The sequence below is a fragment of the Lynx rufus genome, unplaced genomic scaffold (genome assembly GCF_022079265.1).
Source record: "Lynx rufus isolate CCGP_SWC_20201006 ecotype Redwood Valley unplaced genomic scaffold, mLynRuf1.p SCAF_2, whole genome shotgun sequence".
NCBI classification, from domain to species: Eukaryota; Metazoa; Chordata; class Mammalia; order Carnivora; family Felidae; genus Lynx; species Lynx rufus.
The window spans coordinates 43,625,022-43,646,707 of record NW_025814834.1 but is presented as its reverse complement, the minus strand read 5'-3'; the positions used below and the strand labels follow the sequence as shown (position 1 = coordinate 43,646,707).

General features: G+C 41.2%; 1 protein-coding gene across 2 annotated transcripts in view; it reads left to right on the top strand.

The window, feature by feature from the left end:
• The first annotated feature begins 296 nt into the window (after positions 1-296).
• MYO1B (myosin IB) overlaps positions 297-21,686 on the top strand; it is a 155,562-nt gene continuing 134,172 nt past the window's right edge. For both annotated transcript variants that reach the window (XM_047083916.1, XM_047083915.1), the window contains exons 1-2: positions 297-431; positions 20,080-20,195. In XM_047083916.1, coding sequence (XP_046939872.1) covers positions 297-431; positions 20,080-20,195 — 251 coding nt within the window. The remainder of the gene's footprint in view (positions 432-20,079; positions 20,196-21,686) is intronic.

The following is a 21,686-nucleotide window of genomic DNA, read 5'->3' as shown; positions in this document are numbered from 1 at the left end:
AAATGGAGATTCCAGTTTCTTAGTAGCTCCTTCTGTAGATGGAGTGAGCTTGGAATGGTGGACTGGTAGGGAGGTTCAAGCAACTGGGGCTTCTGGTGGCTTGGCAGGGATTGCGGCTAGCTCAGAGGCTTCTGATTGTAGGTGGTAGGGAGGGGACGTTACGGCATTTGAGAGGCAGACGAGGGCCATTTGAAACTACTGATGTTTCATTTCTCCAGTGGTGCTAAGAACCCATCTGAAATAATTTTGCCCATTTAAATTTTCCCTTTCCCCCCTCTTTCCTACAGCAAGAGACAATGGCCAAAATGGAGGTGAAAACGTCACTTCTGGACAATATGATTGGGGTTGGAGATATGGTTCTTTTAGAGCCTCTCAATGAGGAGACCTTCATCAACAACCTCAAGAAGCGCTTTGATCATAATGAAATATATGTGAGTATACACACCAAAGGTCATCTGTGGGGTTTGGACTTTGTATTTTGTGGCACAGAGCTGGCTTCTTTTCTCCAGACTCTTCTTTTTTCTGTTTGTTTATTAGAGTCCAGAGGTATGTGTTTAATCTCTCAGAAAGAGTTTTATGTTTGCTCATTTGGCACATGAGTAATATCGATTAGAGTCAAGTGAGTGTGTTTTCCATGTGGTATTTATAGAGTGCCAACCCTGTGCAGAGGATTGTACCGGGTGTTGGAGGCATCCTAAAGCAAGTAGAATGTTGAGTTCCTATCCTCTGAGGAACATATATTCAGGAGGAGTTTTAAAATCTATAGGTATCTTCTTGGGTGCCTTCATAAAATTAGCATTCTAACCTTTGAGAAGCTACCGATTAATATGCAAGCCAGTGAACTGTCAAAGAAGACATGAACCTTGTTGATATTTGTAGTTAATAGAGACAAGGACAGATTATCAGTTAAGAATATATGTTTGGTTCCTGGAGATTTGGGAATAGTCCTGTCCTGCTACAGAGAAGCGTATTGTCATATAAAAAAATGAAAACATATGAAGATACACGATAAAAGGAGAAAGTTTATATTGTAAGAATACTTTATAAAGGATTTTACAATGTTACTTTACCTGTCTGTTCCTTAAATATATTTAAAACATGAGTAAGTGGTGCCTGGGTGGCTCAGTTGGCTAAGTGTTCGACTCTTGATTCTATCTTGGGTCCTGATCTTATGGTTTGTTGGTTCGAGCCCTGCGTTGGGCTTTGTGCCTGCTTGGGATTCTCTCTCTCTCCCCCTCTCTCTCTCTGCCCTTCCCTTGCTTTCACTCTTCCTCTCTCTCAAAAATAAATAAATAAAAATAGTAACAAAAAAATAAAACATGAGTAAAAAATACATTCATATACAGCTTTTCAGGAATTTGCATAAAGCACAAAAGTTTGTATCTCTTCAAGTACAGATGCGTTGTTAACTAATCCAAGAAAATGGGGGCACCGATTCCTTGTCCCAGCAGTTGAGAAAGAAACAGCATGCTTTGGATGGAAGTGGGTTTTTTTTTTCAATTTTTAATGTTTATTTTTGAGAGAGAGACAGAGTGTGAGTGGGGGAGGGGTAGAGAGAGAGGGAAACACAGAATTTGAAGCAGGCTCCAGGTTCTGAGCTGTCAGCACAGAGCCCGATGTGGGGCTCGAACTCCTAAACTGTGAGATCATGACCTGAGCTGAAGTAGGACGCTCAACCGACTGAGCCACCCGGGTGCACCGAGGTGGAAGTAATTTTGTTAGATTCTGCCTTGCTCCTGAGTTCTTTCCCCCTCTTTTTATATCATATCTGTGTTTGCGGATGAATTGGATTATTGGGTTGTGCTGCATATTTTCCTATCACTGTGGGAACAGTAGGAAGAAATATAAATAAATAAGTGGAGAGATCATATAAGTATGATCACTTATTACTTTTGTGGAATGAATATATGAAAAAAATTATCTGCAAAGCTATATAATTTTATGCCACATGTAGCTTTCCTTTCCAGTTAGCCAGTCATGTTTCAAGGATAACTTTGTATAATTAATTTCCTAAGGAAGTGGTGGTTATCTTCTGGGAACTGAACTTTCTTATCTTCCTTGATTGGCGTTGCTGCAAGTAGGGAGGTTGACAGTCACTTGAGATGTGTGGATACTTCTTTTGGAATATTAATTTGACTGCTATGTATGAAGTTCAGAGATGCAGTTATGTAAAATGTTGATTCAAATGGAAAAGGTATAAAACAGCGCTGCAGAGGAGGGAGGGAAGAGGTGTCGTTTGGTTTGGCTGTGAGGCCCGGGGTGTCACCTTCCCTCAGAGCGTAGTGGCTCAGCTTTCAGGTGGGAAAACCTTACGATTCTGCAGCTTTAACTGAAAGTATGGTCTGATATCGAATGAAAGACCGACTTTAAACATTGGTCTTTGAGATGGAGATAGGAGGAATCCATTCTATCGTTAAGTAACGTTGCTGATCATTTTTCTTTTTGGCTCTAAGAAACACAGTTCACTTTTCGAGGACTTGAAAATAGGAGGGAGACTGGAACATTGCATGCATTCAAATACCTGATTGTTTTTGTGCCCACTAAAATAAAGCAGTCCCCTTTTTAACAAAATGCCAAATGTTAACGTTCATGAGTCTTCAGCAGACGAGATGTCTGGGTTTCAGCCCTACATAATTTTATTTTCTAACCATTTGAGGAATGCCCTTTCTGGTATAACAAAAACAAAAGCAGAAAATTGCTTTCTGCTTCTAGATAGTCATATCAATTAATGTTTTCCATGGTACGTTAGGACTATCGTTTCCATGAGATGTGTGCCTTCATTTTTTGTAACTAAACATGCGTCATATTGGAGGGTTGGGCATTCTCTATTTTAAGCCACAAAAAAAAAAAGGGGGTGGAGGGGGGTTACAGAGCAATATGTAGAGTATGATCCTGTTTTTTTTTTAATGGGGGGATATGCACATAGGTCTGTATACTTGTTTGCACATAGAGAAAGGCAGGCTAACTTTGGGCATCACAGTGGAGTGAGCTGAGATACGGGGACAGGGAAGGGTTACTGTTTTAGACCTCTGTATTATAGAACTCATTAAGTCAAGCATGTATTGTTTTCGTAATTAAAAAAAATACTCTACGCTAAATTTGATGACCGCACCTTTGGAACCCCAAATGTCAGGTATACCACCCTTGAGAAATCTGTTTCTGGCTCTTATTCTAATAATATTCCTCCTCTGCTTTTGTTCACGGATTGCTGCAGAATTGATTAGCCTGATGCCAAAGGTCGAGTTAATATGACATGTAGAATTTTACTATCTTGTACTTTGCTTGTTTTTAAATTCTTTCCCAGAAAATGAAGGTGCAGTGTTTTTTGTTTTGTTTTGTTTTTTTTTAATCTGTTTTGTGGTCTCATAGTTTAAAACTATAAAAGTGGGTGGAGGTCTATGATGATCCATCATGTGAACAAATTGAGCAGTCATTTGTATGTTCAGAAGCCATGGTTGATAAAAGGAGCCAATGAGTAGAAAGGCCTTGGCTCAGACTTTTGAACTCTGGCTGTACCCACAGACTTAGTAGCCTCTTTTGTGAACCAGCTCAAGGTCAGAGGACCCTCTTTTTCCATTCTGCCCATCTATCCACTTGCCCTTACACCCCCAATATCTATTTCTTAAAATAGTCTCTGCCTTCACACAGCTCTCACAAGGGACTGGTTTGTCTCTAGATACGAGTTATCAACTCTCAAGAGCATTTATAATACTTAGTGATTTTCAGGATGCCCAGCCAGCTGACTCTGGAAGTAGAGTTCCTTGTGATCCTGTCATAATAAACCGGAATCTCTGGGTAGACCACTTGATTCACACACCTACTGCTTGGACCACTGATTGTGGCCTGCTGACCAGAATGAACTGAGTGGCTTAAGAAAATGATGTCCTCTCCTAAGATTGGGTAGGGCCAACTTTTTCCAAAGGAGGTGGGGTGTGTGTAAGTATGTGAATACCCAACCAAATATATTAACATGTTAAGAAGAGGAAAGGGGGAATGAATGCTCATGAGATCACTGCTGTAAACCCATCACATGTTGGGTTGGGAGTTTGTAATGAAGTAGCTTTGTGGGTGTTGATATGAAAAGGATATGCCCCGTGAGAAGGATTTGTCATTTGCGTTCCAGGCTTCAGGTATACCCAAAGGCATGCTTCTCAGACTTTCTATTGGAGAACTCCTAATGGCAAAGAAGAGTAAATAGTTGCCTCCAGGGACTCCGGGGCCATAGTTGAAGTCCATCCACTTCAGAGAAGTTTTGTCGAAATACTTGCTTCCAAACTAATTCAGTTGTATTCTATTCTGTAACGCATATGGGTTTGTTTTTATCTAATATGCTCCTTGCAACCCTTTGAGTAATAGGGTTTTTTTGGTGCTGATAAGTACATTTAGTTTGTTTTCTGTCTGAATTGTCAGATCGGGGATCATGTAGATACAGAGGTGTGAATTCGTCCATTTTAGGATTTTAAGTTAAACTAATCGTAATTGCAAGTAACTGCTTTGACAATCTAGTAAAAATTGTCTTAATTTTTAGAAGTTAGTACTACAATTGGGATCCCCGTAGAGATGGAATCAGATACTTTTCCAAAGGATACTTAACATGCACGCTCTAGGAACATCCATCATTTGCTTTGAGGTGGGTTCATGCACTGAAGCACTGGGTTGGTTCATCATCCAGTGTGTGGCCAGGCAGCGTCTCTAAATCTGGAATGGTTCCGGACGTTGATGTGAGCTTTGCAGTAAGAGCTGTTCAGTTGGACAAGTGGAGGATCGGGTGAGAAAAGAGAGAGGCGATGTTGGCCTGATGGGGTAACATGCAGGGTCAGAGACTCTGTTTGCTTTTATTCCTCCCTCTTGGCTGAGTGCAGTTCCGGCTGGGACAAGCTGCAGGATGTGATGTGCCTTTTGGTCTCCCAATCTGTGTGGGGCCAGTGTTGGGAAATGTCGGTCGTGACATAACTGAGCATTGCTCTTCTGTATTCTTTCTGCTGCCTTGGGCAGACCTTCTTCCGGCCTCCCCACCCCCACCCCCCACCAGACGGAATGGTGGCAGGATTTCATGCGGACTTGTAACGTAGGAGACCCACCCAGACATGATTCTGTTTTTAGGGTGACTGGTCAGGACTGTGGTTCTGTTCAGGAACAGGAAGGCTGCAATTTAGGCAAGAACAAGGCCCAGGGCAAATTTGGAAGCTAAAGAACCGAGGTGTCTGTTCTCCGACAAGAAGTATTTTTGGTGCTGACAAGTCGATGTAGTGTGTTTTCTATCTGAATTGATAGTTTGGGGATCATCCAGATATAGAGGGCTGAATTAGTATAGTTTTAGGATCTTAAGTTAAACTAATTGTGGATGTAAAAATGACTGCTTTGCAAGTCTAGTAAGAATTGTCTTAATTTTTAGAAGTTGGTGCTAGAATTAGGATCCCCATACGGATGGAATCAGATGCTTTTATCAAAGATACACAACTATAAGTGCACAATCTGTTTGGTTTAAAAGAGTGCAAAGTAAATGGGGTTAACATTTATATACTTATTTGAAGTTCCAAAAACACTTCTCATTTACACACATGAAAATTCCTACCTACTGGCTGTAGATCTATTCCTGGGAATTTGGCATAATGATGTATTAGTTTTCTATTGCTGCATAACAGATTTCCCCCAAACTTTGCAACTTGTAATAACATACATTCCTTATCTCAGTATTTCTGGGGCCAGGAGTTTGGGCGTGGCTTACCTGGGTTCTCTGCTCTGGGTTTTACCAGGCTGTCATTGAGGTTTTGGCCAGGACTATAGTCTGATGGGAGGCTTGGTCCTTTTCTAAGCTCATGGGATGTTGGTGGAGAGCTAGAGTTTAGACATCCATTTTAGTGTTATTCTTCCTTTACTCGGACATTCTCCAATCTTTTTTTCTCTTAAAATTTCCTTTAAAAATTCTTTTTTTGGTTGGGGGGGGGCGGGGGTGTGTCTGGGTGGCTCAGTTGGTTAAGCATCCGACTTTGGCTCAGGTCATGATCTTGAAGTTTGTGGGTTCGAGACCCGCACAGGCCTCTGTGCTGACAGCTCAGAGCCTGGAGCCTGCTTTGGATTCTGTGTCTTCCTCCCTCTCTCTCTTCCTCTACCCTGCTCTTACTCTGTCTGTCTGTCTGTCTCTCAAATAAAAACATCAAAAATTTTTTTCTAATTCTATTTTTTTCATTATAGAATTAACAACTACTTTTAGAAAAAAAAAATCAGATGGTAAAGGGATGTATAACATAAAAATGTAATTTTCTCACCTCAGTGTCCCAGTCTCATTTCTAGAAGTAATAGTGGTTAAGAGAGTAGTAGGGAATTTTCCAGATTATGTTCTCAGCTTGATTAAAAATTAAAATTTTTTTGTTCTAGAATTGGAAGTAGGAAGAGGTTCTTTTTCGCTGAGATGAATGGCTCTTTACCCAGAGAACCCAGACCCAAAAATATTTGAGTGAAAAAAGAACCATTTTTACTGCCCCCTCCCCTCCCATCTAGACCAAGCAGGGAAAGGAGGAGGGATTCTCTGACCTGGTGAAAGGAAGTGCCTTGATTTGATCATGTATGAACGGTTCACCATGACTAGACTCTGCCTGCGTGGCTCATTGAAAAGGTAGATCTTTCAAGAGACATGAAGAGCGAATTGTGTGTGTTTTCAAGGGTATAGCTTTGGTGTTTGGAATGGAGACAGCGTTAGAAGGCTGGATAAAGCTGGTGAAAAATAGCAAATCACAAGGCTGAAGAGAAATGTTGTGTCTAAATTCTGAGCATAGTCTATCTCTTGGACAGTTTTATAATATTTTTCCAGAAAATCATTTTTGGTGATAACTTGCCAGTTTCAACCTGTGTAAGCTCTCTTAGCCTTTGGTGATTGGAAAATTTCTTCCTTCTTAGAACTTGCAAAATGGACACATCTTTATCTGTTATTTACCAAGCTTAAGAGAGTTGTTTCATCATATAGGCCCTATACAGTACTTGAAATGTTTGTGTGATATTTATAATATATAATTTAAATGTTCTGCTCAAGGCCATATTTGAAGTTTATTTGGAGGAAATTAAGGCCCAACCTCGGGCCTGCAGAAGTGTCGTCTTTTGATGGCAATATGGTGGGTACTTGAAGCAAAGACCTGAGCCCTGGTCCTGGCACGACCACTTATTTGTTCATTTAATTTTCACTGGAGTCCTAGGCATTGTAGGTTTTTTTTTTTTTTTTATGTTTTTATTTATTTTTGAGACAGAAAGAGACAGAGCATGAGTAGGGGAGGGGCAGAGAGAGAGACACAGAATCCGAAGCAGGCTCCAGGCTCTGAGCTGGCAGCACAGAGCCTGACGCGGGGCTCAAACTCATGGACTGTGAGATCATGACCTGAGCTGAAGTCGAATGCTTAACTGACTGAGCCAGCCAGGCACCCCCGTAGGTTTTTAAATTATCTTCATTTTACCATGAGGAAGCCGAGGCTCAGAAAGACTAAGTAACTTGTCCAAGGTCACATAGCAAGTAGGTGATAAAGCTGGGATTCGCATCCAGGAAATCTGGCTCTAGAGTTCATCCTTTTAATAGTCCTGTTGACCGTATATGGTTGCTATGAGCATTTAGTGATACCATTAATATGCAGGTATTCGCATTCTATAATGTGCTATTCAAAATAATTATGATATGTATAGATTACATATATAAATATGTATATGTATATGAATGTATAGATTTGAAACAAGGCAGTCTCACCAATCCAGATGAAGAATTCAAATGATAATCAACATTCCTGCCACATGTTGAGTTAGCATTTAACAATGCAGTAACATGAACTAGCGTGACATGGAACGAGTGTGTTCAGTTCTAAAGTCGCAGGTGCCCACTAGTCAAGGAAAATCGATAGCAACCGTTAGGATGATGTTTTTCCTTCTGGAGGGTGGGACAAAATCTTGAAAGGAAATTGATTTTCATCACGTTCACTGGATGGCAGGAGATTGACAGCTGCACGTGGCCCGTCACTTTTATGAGCAGGAAGTAGAGGAGGAGGAGCAAATCACAGGGGACATGTGGCTGATTCACGTGACCAACTCAGCTCCCCCCGTGCATCTATTTCTGCTGTTAGATCTGTAGCACAGATATATATTAATGGGAATCGTAATTTCTAAAGAGATGCTGTTTTGTTTCTCAAACTCTGTTTTGGAGGGTTGGAGGCTGAGATACGAGATGGCATGTTGGAAAAGGCATATAGAGCGAAGGTTGAATCTCGGCCACTTGCAACCACCGTGAGCACTGTGAGTAATAGAGAGTCAGTTTTCTCATCCACACGTTAGGTATCATGATACTTATGTTGTTGAGATGTGATGGAGATTAGGGAGCATCTTAGCCTGGTGCTTGGCACATAGTAGGTGTGGAGTACCTGGTAGGTGCCATGACCGTCTGAAAAACTTGGAAACCAGAATGACTTTTCTTTAAGGGCTCAGACACTGCGATTTCCTTGTAATTACAGTCTTTCTGTTTCTCCCCTCCCCCGACTCTCTCTTTCCCTCCCTGTCTCCCACTCTCTTCCTCTCTCTTTTCCCTGCCCCCCCTCCCTCTTTGGTACTCATTGAACAGATTTCATTTTTGTTGTATTACTATTTCAATTGTCCACAAATATTATTTTCAGATAGTAATAGACTTCTAACACAGGACTGCTCGGTACCTTAGTTAAGAGTTTTATTAGGTCTGGAGAATGGTACATTTTTGGAAAATACTTTTCTCATTGCAGAGTTTATCTCAACAAAGATATTATAGTATTGTGTTACTTTGCTCTAAAATAAAGGCTGCCCGAGGTGGTATTTTTAGCCAGTATTTCAGCGTGGCATAGAACTCATATATAGTTCTGTAATTCATAGTCTGAAATGACTGGCAGCCCAGGAAGAAAGGGTTGTAATATGATGGTAGTTAAGTCAAGCCTCGGACTGCTCTAACAGTGGCCATGGCTGACTAGGCTGCTTGCCTTCCTTGGCAGCCATGATTTGTATGACCCCTGGACTACGTGTGGGCTCCTGCTCTAAGACCGGTCGTTTGTGGGACAGCAGAGACAAGAAAATGAACAGCGCTTGATTCTTTCCTCAAACTGTGAATTGAGAAATCCTGGAAAAATAAAACTATCAATGAAAGCAGATGCTGGTGGTCATGAGGTTGTAGGGCCATGGTGGGCCATGCTACAAGCAGGCACTGTGAGTAAGCCTCTTTGAAGTAGACAGGCTATAGAGTAGAAAGTGAGAAGACCAGTTAGGAACAGGCTCAGAGAAAAGCAGAAACATGAGCAGGGGATGAGCACACCGAGAGTGGAATTGGACGGGAAGTTACCACCAACTTGTGCTGCCTTAGCATGATGCCCTGCACTCATACTCACTCTTGGGTCACAGGCTGCTCAGGGGTTCCTGGGTGTGTTCCTTTGTTCAAGAGCTTAGTACTTGAGATACAGGAACCCAGGACTTGATGTAACATGACAGCATCACTGTGCTGAGCGGCTGAAACAGTCTGACCGAAACCCACTTCTCTGTTCTAATGTCACAGACTTTGGCGTAGAGCTTTGGCATAAAACCGTCTCTTCCACTCGTAGGGAGACCTTGGGCAATTTTTTAAAAAACCTTCGAATGCCTCAGTTTCTTCTGCAGTAAAAATTCTTCTGCAGGCTGTTATTCATGAGTTCTCTCTATATATTTTGCATACGTATCACAAATATGTTCTTAGACCGGGTATGTGTGACGTACACACTGAATGACATTGTGTTGGATATAAGACCCAGAGAGAAGGCTACATCGGTATTGACCTTGCATCTGTAATTTTTTCACTCAGGCAGTTTTGGACTGTGTCTAAAAAAAACCAAAGTGTTGGCTAGACCAAACTGTGTTTTTCAACAACCAAATAAGACAAAAGTCCTCTTTGGGGGAATCTGGGAAATCTTACGGATGTCTAATGAAAAACACTGTGGCACGTAATGTCTTCATGTCTTGTGATCAGATTCCCAGGATCTGGGACTCAAGAAGAGGATAAATTCCTTCTCATGAAGTGAGTCGCGTGTTGTCATTTCTGAAGATCCCATCAGCTTATCCTGTATCATCATTTTCTCAGGATCCTAGGCGTTTAACATTAGCTTCATTAAGACGTACCTCACGTGCTCATCTGATAACTCTTCAATGCTCTGTATACAAAGACCATTTTGTAAGACTTTGGCATCATAGGATACCTCCAATTTAGCTGAGTTACTAACGTATGTTATAGGCTTTCAAGTCCTGGCTCTCTACGATGGCCAGCAGATTCCAATAGAGTGAAACTGTGAGTTTCCGTAATCATAGCAGGTAATATTTATGGGACACTTGATGTATCTCAGGTGCTGTGTTTCATGCTTTAACACAGAATCTCATTTAATCCTCAGATGAGGGAGGAACAATATTCTCCTCCTTGTTCAGATGAGGAAACTTAACTTGGAGAAGTTAAGTAGATTACCCAGGAAACCAGAAAACTTTGCCAGATAACTTGGAACTATGGTTAAACAATATTTCAAAGGCATTTGAAGCAAATTAAATTCTGTATGACATAGAATCTGAGCAAAGAGCTCAAAAACACTTAAGTCACTCTGATTCAGCATCTGACTCCCCCCAACACACACACACACACACACACACACACACACACACACACTGACTGCTCTCAGACTGGATGGAGCTCAGGCCCCTCACTTTGATGTTTGAGGCTCTCTGCAATTTGATCCCAGTCTTATTGTCTGGGCGATTACTCACAGGAGGTCTTTGCTCTAGGCAAGCTGTCTCATTCCTGTCTTTGAAATATGGGTGGGTGGGCCTTTGTACCTCTGTCCATGTTTAATCCATGTTGGAGCATGTGTCAGAATTAACTTCCTTTTTAAGGCTGGATATCTTCCACTGTTATCTGTATACTTCATGTTGTTTATCCATTCCTCCACCAGCAGATGCTTGGGTTGCTTCACCTTTTGGCTGTGGGGAACAGTGCCACAGTGAACCTGGACGTACAGATAATTGTTTTGAGTCTCTGGCAATTCACACTTAAAAAAAATTTTTTTTTGAAGGATGCAACTATCATAGTAAAATTTTAGAAAAAGAGAGAGGGGTTCAATCATTACCTAAAACCTGAATTCTCCTATGCCACTCTTTGGGGGAACATTACTTTATGTGAATCACGCCCATCCTTTTAGACCTGCTCAAATCTTCTGACTTCCTGGATCATCATTCTTGGACCTCTGCAGTTCACAGTGACCATTCCCTCAAGCAGACCCAACCCAAAGCACTCACCTAGGCAGTAAGAAGACTAATGACTCGGGGCGGCTGCTGGGTGGCTCAGTCGGTTAAGCATCTGACTCTTGGTTTCAGCTCAGGTCATGATCTCGTGGGATTCTCTCTTCCCCTCTCCCTTTGCCCCTCCCTTGCTCGCTCTCTATCCCCCCCCCAATATAAATAAATGAACATTAAAAAAAAAAAAGATGACTAATGACTCATTTAGCCAAGAATCACTTAGATCTTATCTTTTCTCCTGGCCAGACTAGTTAACTCTTAAATTTTATGTTTTATGATGTAAAAGTCTCACCTCCTGAGCTCTATTATAAGCTCCTTGGGAGCACAGACCATAGGAGCGTCTTTTATTTCCCACTCTGCCAAACACGATGTTGTGCATAAAGAAGGCTCTTAGTAAATGTGTTGCTTGCTTGTTCAGTGGCTGTACCTAAATTCTGTCCAGGCAGTACAGCCGTGTGAAGGTTTATTTTTCCTTGGCTCCAACCCATCCTGGATTTGAACTGTTAACACTGTACAGGTGAAAGTGGCTTGGAGGAACATGGCTTGGAGATGGATTTGGAAGAATCCTACACATGCTTTTAATACTTCCTTGGTGCCATTTTAGGCCAAATCATTAACATCAAGTAAGATACTTCATTAAATATTACCTGTGGCATTGCCACTCTCCTGGTTTATTTCTCTAAAGTTAAGGAATGATTATTATACATTGTTTTGCATTTCTTCATGATGGAGGCACAACTTTGTGTGCTGGGATAAACATGAAAAAAAGTTTTTATTGGGGCGCCTGGGTGGCTCCGTCAGTTAAGCATCCAACTTCGGCTCAGGTCATGATCTCACGGCTTGTGGGTTTGAGCCTCACATCCGGCTCTGTGCTGGCAACTCAGAGCCCGCCGCCTGCTTGGGATTCTGTGTGTGTCTCTCTTTCTGCCCCTCCCCTGCTTGCTCTCTCTTTCTCTCTCAAAAGTAAATAAACATTAAAAAAAAAAAACAACAACTTTTTTTTTAAGATGAAAAATTTTCTCTGTAACTAGGTCTTTTCCTCCCCCTCCTCTTTTTTCGTTTATCCCTGGTGGCATAAGGATTTCAGCATTCCTCAGGTGATCAAATAAGAAGCTTCTGCCCAACAGATGGCTCTCTGTTACACAAAGGTGAAGATGCTGCTGAAAGGCATTGCACGGCGCACGTTTCTCTGATTCGGCATTGTTCTTGGCCACTTTCCTCGAAGCTTCGGAGGCCTAACTGATAGCGTGGATAGAGTGCTCTGTTGAGACGAAAGTGGACTCCTCGTCCTGACTGCACTTTTGTTAGATAATGTGCTGATACCGCTTAAGTTCTTTTTGTTCCATCGTTATGGACCTTAACGTGGAGACTTCATATCCATCTCATGGGGACTGAAGAAGAGTTTAGAAAAAAGGTGTTTAGGGGCGCCTGGGTGGCTCAGTCGGTTGAGCGTCTGACTTCGGCTCAGGTCATGATCTCACAGTCCGTGAGTTCGAGCCCCACATCGGGCTCTGTGCTGACAGCTCAGAGCCTGTAGCCTGCTTCACATTCTCCCTCTCTCTCTGCCCCTTCCCTGCTCATGCTCTGTCTCTCTCTGTCTCAAAAATAAATAAAAACATTAAGAAAAAAAAATTAAAGAAAAAAAAGAAAAAAGGTGTTTAAGTGCGTATTTTATACCAGCACTTTAAGGTTTGGGGATGAGTTTTTAAGGAGCTGCAGAGATGGTAAACAACTAACTGAAAATCATCCTAAAGAAAATAAGGACACTGGTAGATAGGCAGATGGGATGCCTAGTTAGAGCCTCAGCAAAGTAGGGGCTTTAAAAATATATTTTGGAAAAAACTGGTATTGAAAAGAGGTGCCAAAGTAGTCATCATGGTGAAAACAAGTCATCGTGGGGTTTCCATTACATGTATTTTATGGTTTAGTTACAATTTTATTTTCAATTTCATGTGGGGAATTGAAATGTAAACTTCTAGGGGCGCCTGGGCGGCTCAGTTGATTAAGCGTCCGACTTTGGCGCAGGTCATGATCTTGTGGTTCGTGAGTTCAAGCCTTGTGTTGGGCTCTGTGCTGACAGCTCAGAGCCTGGAGCCTGCTTCGGAGTCTGTGTCTCCCTCTCTCTCTGTGCCCCTCCCGCCCCCTCCACTCTCTCTCTCTCTCAAAAATAAATATTAAAAAATTAAAAAAGAAATGCAAACTTTTAGAATTTTAGGTGTCTAAAGATCTTCATGTTGCCCCGGGAAGAGCTGTGGTACGAAGGACGTGAAACTGTTCTGACTTTCCTGTGTCTGTCTACTAATGTTTCGTTCACCTAGCATTGAGGGCTTCCATGCGATGGAGACTTGGAAAATATTCAAACTACACTTCAATGTTTAACTTGAAAAAAGTTTTTTTTTGGTCGGATATGTTTCCAAAACGTGTATATCCTTGTCCTCAAAATCAGAATACTCTGTCTCATTTCAGCCTTTCATCATCCTTCTTTGTTCTGACAAGATGCACTCAGGGCCAGCGGATCTGAGATGCAGGCTCTTACTCTAAACAGCTCTTCATTTTTATGCTCTTAAAATTATTTTGATCCCTTCTTACTCCTTTTCTTTCTTTCTTTCTTTCTTTCTTTCTTTCTTTCTTTCTTTCTTTGCTTCTCTTTCTCTGTCTCTTTTTCTTTTTTCCATTAGTGGCCATTGTGTCTTCCCTTAGGGTAGGAGTTCTTAACCTGGCATATCAGCTGTATGCAAACTTTTTTTTTTAATTGTTGAAGTTTATTTTATTTATTTATTTATTTTGAGAGAGAGAGAGAGAGAGAGAGAGAGAGAGAGAGAGAGAGGCAGCGTGCATTAGCTGGGAAGGGCAGAGAGAAGGAGAGAGAGAAACCCAAGCAGGATTCACGCTGTCAGCATAGAGCACCAACACGGGGCTCGAACTCAGGAACCATGAGATCACGACTTGAGCCGAGATCAAGACCCAACACTTAACTACCTGCACCCTGCAGGCACCCAGCTGTATGCACATTTTTGTTTTTTTTCTGGGGAGAAGTGTCATAGCTTTCATTGACGTTTCAAAGGGACCTACAACTAAAAAAAGTTTAAGAAGTGCTCTGTAGCAGCATTTTTCCAACTGTAAATTTCAACCTGTTAATGGGTGATAAAAACCATTTAATGGGTTAGGGCCCACAGTTTTTTAAAAAAAATTGTAATGAATAGAGTTGAACAAATAATATCAGTGCATGACATGGTAAGAGTATTTAGGGTTTTGTGAGAGTTTGGTTTCATATATGTGTGTACGTGTGTATAAATATCTACTCAAATACACATACTTTGTCGTGATGAAAATTTATTTCTCACAATGAGTCGTAGTCAAACATTTGAAACACGCTGTGACAGAATGGCCCCAATTTAGAGATGTTGTTGCTGTTTCTCTGTAGTGTGCTGAGAGACCGTATGCCAAGTTCATTAGAAATGTGGCTAAAATGAAAGGACGTGAAGCTAGAAGGACTTTCTTCCCTTTTTGAAATATTTACAGAATTAATTACATAGGAATAAGAGAGGAAAGTAAGATAGAAGATAGGTCAACAGTGACACTATCCCAGTGCTGCCACTGGGAGTAAAACACAGTCGTGTGGGTCCTGAAGGTAAACACCACAAGCAGTGGTTTTCACCTCTGGTTCCACATGGCCTTCTTTGGGGACACGTTAAAAGATGTGAGAGCCTGTCTGCTCCCAGACCATTGAAATTGAATCTCTGAGGATGGGGTTCTGGAAGAACTCTCTTCTAGAATAAAATGCATGGTCTTTGGGGTGTATATGTATCAGGGGTCTTTCTTCTGGGTTCTGAATTGCTGGATGCACATCCTCCAGAAAAGACTTCAGTTTTCACTGTGATCACAATAGGAATACACAAGTATTATTTGGTTATGCACAAGGCATCTGTTCTGGAATGCTACAGATATCTGAAGTATGAAGACGGAGATTGTTTTGACCTGGGAATGTTTGAACATTCTTGATTTAATGTCTGCCCTTGAGAAGTGAAAGATAAAAGTTGCTAATTGTGCCCTTTGTAAGAAGGTAGAGCCTTTCCTCTTTCTCTTCCCTTTTCTTTCCTCCTTACTCCTTCCCCTTCCCTCCCCTCCCTTCCTCTCCTTCTCTTCCCTTTTCCCTCCTAGATGTCAGAGACTGGTCCCATAGGGCGGTGGGAATAAAGGGAACTTTCCAGTGTCCTGGTGGTGGAGTGCACATGCTTGAGTTCTTGGAGGTGCCAAGGGGTGGGAACATGGAGGTGGTGAGCTAGGTAGTGGCTGAGATGGTTAGGTTGGTTATACTGAATAAACAAGTACATACATACATACATATGAGGCTAATGAGAGCCAGGCTTGTCTCTGTTGGAGAAGGTCGATAGAACGTAATTGGTAGGTAATCTTGGCCATTATGTGAAAGGAATGCCTTTCAGTGTAATTAGCCTAATGGAAGAACATCCTCTGGATTCCAGTAGGAGTTTCTCTGTGCGAGTCCTTTGGGGCACAGGGACAAGGCTGAAGTGTGAGCCCAGCCATAGAAGTGGCCTGCTGGGAAATGAAGTGGGCTGTGAGACACCTTTCTGTGGGCTCCCTTGGTGCTGGCACCATCTGAGCTCTGTAGTAGTAGTTTGTTGATGGACACAGGATCTATGCACCTCTTATGTCCAGTCAAGTAAGTAAGTGGAACTCTAGGGGGCAAGGGATGGATCCTTGTTGCTGCTCCCTTTTGTAAAGATTTGTAAGTATTTCTGTGTTTCCTTTTTTTTCTCCTTGGCATATTCAGAATAAAAAGGACATACCCAGCCCTTTTATGTACTTGTCTTTTTTTTTAATTTTAAGATTAAAAAATTTTTTTTTAATTTATTTTTGAGAGACAGAGCATGAACTGGAGAGGGGCAGAGAGAGAGGGAGACAGAATTGAAGGCAGGCTCATGCTGTCAGCTCAGAGCCCGACATGGGGCTCGAACCCACAAACCCTAAGATCGTGACCTGGGGTGAAGTTGGACGCTCAACCCAGGTGCCCCTTTATGTACTTGACTTTAAGAAACTCTGTGTCTTATCTGCAACCTCTTGATGCCGGTGGTTACTTAATGAGTTCATTTGTAGTTCTTTCTAGACCATGGTGCAATAAGAAGATACTTACTTTAAATAGTGTACAGTTGCTTGTTAAAAAAAAAAAAATGTCTGTCAACTGTATGTCCAAGTGTTAATTGATGTAAACATGAACTATCTGGTCCCTGTTGTTCTGATCCCCAAAAGGGAGTTTTAATCTGGTATTGCAGTTACCTGAATGGAGAATGGATAGCTGCCTAAAACCAGAGTAGACCTGTAAACTCTACCCAGCCAATCAGCTGCTGCTGGGCATTCTTTCCTGTCTCAGACAAAGGAGGACTGTGACTGAACATTTGAGTTATTCTCTTGGTACGTGTGGGAATATTTAAATCTTCGATTAATGCACATAGACCCTTCAAGGAAAAAACCCTTATAAACAGTAAGGGCAGGTGTCATGGTAGAGGACAAACCTAGTAGCAATTCATGATTAGAGGATACATATCTGAAACATATACATAAAGTAGAATGGAGAGATAGCACAGTTACTTTTACTGTTTCCTTATTGAGATTGATAAAACTTGCCCTTTACTGATTTGTTGAGCTCTGTTGGTCTATCAGTAATTGTTGCTGGGTAACAAACCAGTTCCCCAAATGAGTGGCCTAAACAACAACCATTTATTTGTTCACAGTTCTCTGGGATAGCAGTTTGGGCTGATGTCAGCTTGGTGTATTTTCTCCTGGTCTCACCTGGAATCACACATCTGACCTTAGGCATCTGGTGGCCTAACTGGGACTGGATGGCTTAGAATGGCCTCAATCATATGTCTGATGGTTGGTTGTCAGACTGTGTAATTCAGGGCACCTTGGCCATCTACGTGGCTCAAGTTCATTCACATCCTGGCTTCCAGCCATAGCCATAAAAAAGGGGTTCATCCTGTACAGGTACTACTCAAGCCTCTGCTTGTGTCTCATCTTATTTTTAAAAATTTTTTTTTAACATTTATTCATTTTTTGATAGAGACACAGTGTGAGTGAGGGAGGGGCAGAAAGAGGGAGACACAATCCGAAGCAGGCTCCAGGCCCTGAGCTGTCAGCACAGAGCCTGACGCGGGGCTCAAACTCACGAACCGTGAGATCATGACCTGAGCTGGAGTCGGACGCTTAACCGATTGAGCCGCCCAGGTGCCCCTTGTGTCTCATCTTATAATGTCCCATTGGACATTTGACAGTCAAGTCACATAGACAAGTCCAAACTGAAAAGCTGGAGGAGTAAACTGTATCTCTTGATAGAAAGAGTGGCAAAGTCACATTTCAAGGGGGTCTGCCTGCAGGGGTGGAAGGAATTGTTCTAGCCATCTTTGCAAACAACATCCCACAGTAGGAGCCTGAGGGAAAAGGGTATACTTTAAAGATTTGTTCAGTGGCAACACGTGGCATAAAGGTTTAATAAAATATTAGGCACTGTATACGTACTTGCTATTATATTTCAACAAAAGAACAGTTACACGTGAGTCACTTTCTTAGATGAACTGGCCCTGTCTGCATTGGTCATTCAGTTAACCAGTATTTATGGGACATCATTAAAAGGTCAGGCCCTTTCTTGGTGGTAGGGAAAGAGTTGGGGAAAAAAAGCACATGATTCAGTTACGTATAAAAGTCACAAGTAACAAAGAGAAACGTATTAACTCAATAGTGTGGCTTTTGATTTTGAGGTTGAGGTAGCAGAGTTTGCTCTTTCTGTAAGAATGCCACAGAGGCAGATTTTTATCAAGAGGTTAGCCACCGTGAAGTGTGGTTTTAGGGAGCACCTTGATCATTGGTTTCTCTGCCAACAGCAAATACGTATTTCGATTATTGTGTTCAAGAAATTACCTAAAAAAGGAGAGTCATGTACTTTTCTACTGAAGAAGGCCGATCTTTTAATCAACAGATACTAAAAGAGTAACCAGTCATTATATTTTCATATCTACCAGTGTAGCTAGTATTAGTTCGAAGCTAGTGAGACAGTATTTCCATCTGTAGCATCCGCTGGCCCAGGTAGGTTGGAGTGTGAAGAAACCTTCTTGAAAAAGTCCTATCCAAACGGGGTAAGTGAGGAAACTTGGAGTCATCTCTTGTCAGGCCAGATTAATTGGTCCTTGTGATAGAATGTCAGAAATGAATGCCAGAAATAAATGGAGAAGCTTGCGTGGGAACAGAGTTTTCTTTCATAACTGTGGTCTTGTCTGTGCTTGATAGGATGAAAAAGTATGTGTAGAAATGACCTGTTCAGTTTTCCAGGTTGGGGGAGAAGTCTTTTGTAATTAAAATAATTGTGACCCATGTTAGAAAGAAATCATAATGTTAAAGAATGTTAAGGGGCGCCTGGGTGGCGCAGTCGGTTAAGCGTCCGACTTCAGCCAGGTCACGATCTCGCGGTCCGGGAGTTCGAGCCCCGCGTCGGGCTCTGGGCTGATGGCTCAGAGCCTGGAGCCTGTTTCCGATTCTGTGTCTCCCTCTCTCTCTGCCCCTCCCCCGTTCATGCTCTGTCTCTCTCTGTCCCCCCAAAAAATAAATAAAACGTTGAAAAAAAAATTAAAAAAAAAAAAAAAGAATGTTAAAATGTTCGTACTGTTTTCTATTCTGTTCAATTTTCTGGAAAGATCTTGACAGTCTTGAATCCAGTAATGGAAATACTGGACAAATTTGTTGCTCTAAAAATGCCACCTTTTGTTGCATGCGCTGGAAAGGTGGGGAAGTTAGAGCTGACTTTTTTTTCCCCTTCTTTTTTTTTCTTTCACCTTTTTCTTAAAGCAGTTTTTATCACTTAACGTATTTTTGTTAGTGTCCCCTGTAATGTTGAAACTGAAAGGAAAAATGAAGCCACTAAAATGAGTTCCAGTTACGTGACTTTGGCTTGTGGCATTGTGCTAGTCTTTGTACAAAATGAACTGAACCAGACTACTCTTGCTTGCCAGGAATTCCAGATCAAAATGGAAGGGAAGATTAGTAGTGTTCCAGTTTGTAGTGTGAGAGGGTTAATGTGTGCTAAAATAAAGTATTGGTCCCTCCAAAAGTACATTTAAATTCTACCTTAAATTTAAATTCGACATTAAATGTACCCTCCTTTACAAAGTACATTTAAATTCGGATATTACAGTACATATAATATGAAATTATGTTGTTTGAAGGCCCAAGGGATAACTGTGGCTCAAATGGAGTTGGGCGCTGTCTGAGCCCTTTGGAGATATTGAAAGGCTGGTGTAAGAGCAGTGCCAAAGTAGAGGCCTGTTTGATAGGTGTGGATGTGGTTCAGGAGGAGGGAGGCCCTGGGTTCCAGTGGGCTCAAACAGGAGGCTAAAGATGAGAGAAGGAAACACCAGTTCTAATGAATAAGAGAGAGCCTAGCTGTTGCTCAAAATTAGCTGTGGCTGGTGACGAAATTTTTGGCAAGCGTCACAGGATTTTGGAGAACTCTTATCCAAGATCATAAATTAATCTGGAGATTTATTTTGAAAGGTATTTTCAATGTACAAATCTATGCCTTCCACTTATCAACAAAATGAATGAACACTATTGGCCATCTGCCTTCAGAGATATTAAATGTTCTTGAAAAGTGTGAATGGTCAAGGAGTAGAGATAGTTTTGTGTTTCAAGAGGGTGAAATCATGAGATACTGACCTAAGTTGTTAAAATACATCCTGTGTAATCATGGGGGATATTTTCTTCTTGCTTTTGCAGACGTATATTGGAAGTGTGGTTATATCCGTTAACCCATACCGGTCCTTGCCCATTTATTCACCAGAGAAAGTGGAAGATTACAGGAATAGAAATTTTTATGAGCTGAGCCCTCACATGTAAGTACGGTGTTAAAGCATTAAGTTTCTCTTTCACTCCAGAGATGTGTAGTTGACAGATGTGTCCAGCTGTTTCCTTTGAGTCTCCGGAAAATGTTTTCGTCATTTTTTAAAATTAGATAAAGGAATGTGGAAGTTAATTGTTAATGCCTTATTTTAAATTAAAGAAAAAAAGAATACTTCGTTGGGCGTCAGGCCCTTTAAGTTCTGAAATATTTGGGTTCAGTATGTAAAATATGTTCTGTTCAAAATTTTGTGTAAGTAGCAGCTGCTGCTAATTATTTCTGCAAATAAAACAAGAATGTGCATTGTTTATTCTTTTAAAGAGCCCAAGCAGCATTTTCATAAAGTTGGATCCAGAAAGATCCCAAGTGTTGAGTTGTGTAATGGTTTTTGAGCAAGAGGAAGAAATTGTACCTTCAGTTTATAATCTTCACAGACATTTTTCACCAGATGTGTATATCAGACCAATGATTTCACCTTCCCTGAAGCTGGACACTTGTTTGATTTTTCTGAAGGTCACTTGTTAGTGTAAAGAATTTTTGTAAATAATAATCTACAATAATCACATAGTGCCAAGGTTGAAAAACCCTGCACTAAAGTGAAAGAGCCTGCAGAGTTTCAGTTGTGTTCTAGCAGAAAAGAATTTTCTCTCTGTGATTGAAGATAAGCTATGGGCTCTGTTGACTTTGATAGAAAGTAAAAGCTAATAATTAAAAGATATACATACCCCTGTCTTAGATGTTTCCCTTGTTAATAGAGCGCATAGTGACATTTTTGGACTGTTTGGAACTAAAGATTTAAATAATTCCTTAAAATGGTTGTTCAAAGCTAAATGTTATCTATTTTACCAGTCAAGTGGATTCTGATTATTCTGTTTTCTTCCAGAAGTAGATTTTGCAAGTACATCTTGTTTCATTTTGCTTTGAAATTTGTTTTATAAAGTTATCCCTGAGGTTAAGTCCGTGTCGTGAAATATTTTATTTGATGCCTGAATATTTATTTTAAATTCTTGGCCTTGAAGCCATGCTTCCCAAAATAAGATGCTTGGATAAGCTGTGTGAGAATCCCCTAGAAGCTTATGAAATATCTAGCTTCCTAGGTCTTACCTCTAACAAACCAGGAATGTACATTTTTCACAAGCTTTCCAGGTGATTCTTAAGTACATGTACATTTGAGAACATGTTGTCCTAGATGTGTATTTACAGATGTTTTCCTTTCCTTAACTGCTTATTGCAAATCGTGATCTTTACTGCAAATAGTCTTAATGATATAACAATGGCTTGTATTCCTTGAGCACTTACCATGTGCAAGCACTGCTCTAAATACTTTACGTGTATGATAACTCATTTTATTCTCAAAATAATTCTGTAAGGCACATACTGTTACAAACGGGGAAGTTTTACCAAAGCCACACAGCTCATGGATGGGGAGCCGGGCTGTGAAAACAGTCATCTGCTGTGCCTCTCAGCCAGAAATGGATTCTGCCCT